Source organism: Mandrillus leucophaeus, unplaced genomic scaffold (assembly GCF_000951045.1).
Source record: "Mandrillus leucophaeus isolate KB7577 unplaced genomic scaffold, Mleu.le_1.0 Scaffold28, whole genome shotgun sequence".
NCBI lineage: Eukaryota > Metazoa > Chordata > Mammalia > Primates > Cercopithecidae > Mandrillus > Mandrillus leucophaeus.
This window is the reverse complement of record NW_012102920.1, coordinates 1111641-1113934: the sequence shown is the minus strand read 5'-3', so window position 1 is coordinate 1113934 and position 2294 is coordinate 1111641. Positions and strand designations below refer to the sequence as shown.

Here is a 2294-nt window from a genome sequence, read left to right as displayed (position 1 = left end):
TGGGATTACAGGCGTGAGCCACCACACCTGGCTTTTTCAGAGATTTTAAGAGTGGTTTTTGGGGACTTTTTTCTTTTTTTTTTTTTGAGACAGAGTCTCACTCTGTCGCCCAGGCTGGAGTGCAGTGGCCGGATCTCAGCTCACTGCAAGCTCCGCCTCCCGGGTTCACGCCATAATCCTGCCTCTCAGCCTCCCTAGTAGCTGGGACTACAGGTGCCCGCCACCGCGCCCGGCTAGTTTTTTGTATTTTTTTAGTAGAGACAGGGTTTCACCGTGTTAGCCAGGATGGTCTCGATCTCCTGACCTTGTGATCCACCTGCCTTGGCCTCCCAAAGTGCTGGGATTACAGGGGTGAGCCACCACACCTGGCTTTTTCAGAGATTTTAAAGTGGTTTTTGGGGACTTTTAATCAGAACACCAGAGATTGTTTCAGGGCCTGGGGGTTGTTTCCGATCAAGAACAGAGCCAAGTCGGGTTCACTCTGAGCTCTGTGCTCAGCCACGGGCTACTGGGCCGTGAGTGGCTGTGAACTCCTGTAGTGAGCACTGTCCCTGGAGCCTGTAGACCTGGGGCCACTTATGCTGAAGCGCATCCGTGTGTGTCAGGTCAGGATGGAGCCGTCGATCCTGCAGAGGGGCCGGCAGCCAGCAGAACGTGTGCTCCTTCACAGTGGGTGGAGTGGAGAGCTGTTTGCTAAAATCCACCTGTTGGGGGGAAACAGTTTTGTAAAGCTGTTAAAACCCAAATTTTCATTTTGAAGAAGTGCTGTGTTGCATTTTAAACGCGCTGGTTTTTTAAGGAAGTAATTTTCTTAAGGCTGAGCATTACGTTTTTCCAGTTTGTTGTTAACTTTGCAACAGTGTCTTTGTGTGTCCTTTTTGCATCTGCTGACCTTCTCGGGGTGGGATTGGAAGTGGAGTTGTTGGGGGAGATGATTGTTGAGCCCTGGCGGCTGCCAGACAGCTGCCCAGAGTGTGGGTGCCATGAGCATGCACAGGCATGCTGCCCACCTGCCAGAATTGAGTGCATGATTGTTTGTGATCAGATCTGATTTGATGGGTGCATCTGGCAGAGTTGGGTGGGTTTCAGCCTGAGAGTGCACACTTAGCAGTGAGCTCTGTGTGGCCTTTGTATTGGAGACACACCCTCTTCGTTAGGAAGCTGCCGAGGAGGAAAGTCACGCCTGTGCCTGTTGGCTGAGTGGGGGCATGGGCACTCAGGCTGGCTCTGTTTTCCCTGCAGCATTTGAAGACATGCTAGAGAACCCGCTGAACAGCACCCAGTGGATGAATGATCCAGAAACGGGTCCCGTCATGCTGCAGATCTCTAGAATCTTCCAGACACTAAATCGCACGTAGGTGGCGCCGTCCCACTTGGCTGTCCGGCCACAGCAGCCCCCTGGCGCGGCCGGAGACTGGGCAGAGCGGACCTCACCTGAAACTCACCTTCGGCATCTCGGCCCTGGACTGTTAGAGGCGCCGCGGCTGCTCCCGCTCTCTGATCTTATTGCTTATAAACTTCGGTGACGGTCGTGTGTAAAGCCGTATTTTTAGCATCTGCCAGGTGTTTACAAAAAAGTGGTTGTCGTGCTGGGAAGTGGAGTGATGGCCTCCTCTCCAGTGCTCCTCTGGGCTCTTGAGTTGCTGCTTGAATTGCCCCGTAGACGTTTGCTTGAAGAGTCCACGTGTTATTTGACGGAGGTAGGTTTCAACCCAGAGTGTTAACGTCAAGCATGCTACTTTAGTCACTCACAGATGACTTTTCTTTAATAAAATCCCTTTTCCTATTTCCTATCTTGGTCTTTTCTTGGTGCCGCAGAAGCAGCCCATGCGTCCCTGGGAGTCTGCATCCCCATGGCTGTGTGCTCGCTGCTCCCACCCGTTTGGTGGGCAAAGCCTCGTGTTGTATTGGATTTAAGGGACTGGAGCTGAGCCCGTATTCCCGGGACACAGGTGCTGGGCCTGAGCACGGCAGCGCCTGCCTGCCTCTGGCCTCCTCCTTTTTTTTCATTTTAAAAAACTTTACCATTACCTGTGTCTTAAAGTGAGAAAATGAGTTTTGTTTGTTGTGAAGCCTGCTCGTTGTTGTTGGAAGCAGTCAGTTCCGAGCTGTTTGTTTTGAACTTCTCTTCTGAACCAGCCCCTCCTCTTCCCTTCCCCGCCCACTGGTGTGGGAACCTTAGCAGAGCTCTGGCTGCATTTTAGCTCAGTAAGAATGTTTTCAGAAAATGTTTCTCTTCACACGTCTAGGTCTCTTCATTGTTTTTGAGGTTTAGATTTAAAACTAAAGTTAGT

At 51.4% G+C, this 2294-nt stretch overlaps 1 protein-coding gene across 1 annotated transcript in view; it reads left to right on the top strand.

The window, feature by feature from the left end:
* Positions 1 to 1787, top strand: part of UBAC1 (UBA domain containing 1) — an 80879-nt gene extending 79092 nt beyond the window's left edge. Inside the window, exon 13 of the mRNA XM_011985157.1 lies at positions 1243 to 1787. Within this exon, the coding sequence (XP_011840547.1) occupies positions 1243 to 1358 (116 nt within the window). The 3' untranslated portion in view covers positions 1359 to 1787. The remainder of the gene's footprint in view (positions 1 to 1242) is intronic.
* Positions 1788 to 2294: the final 507 nt, after the last annotated feature.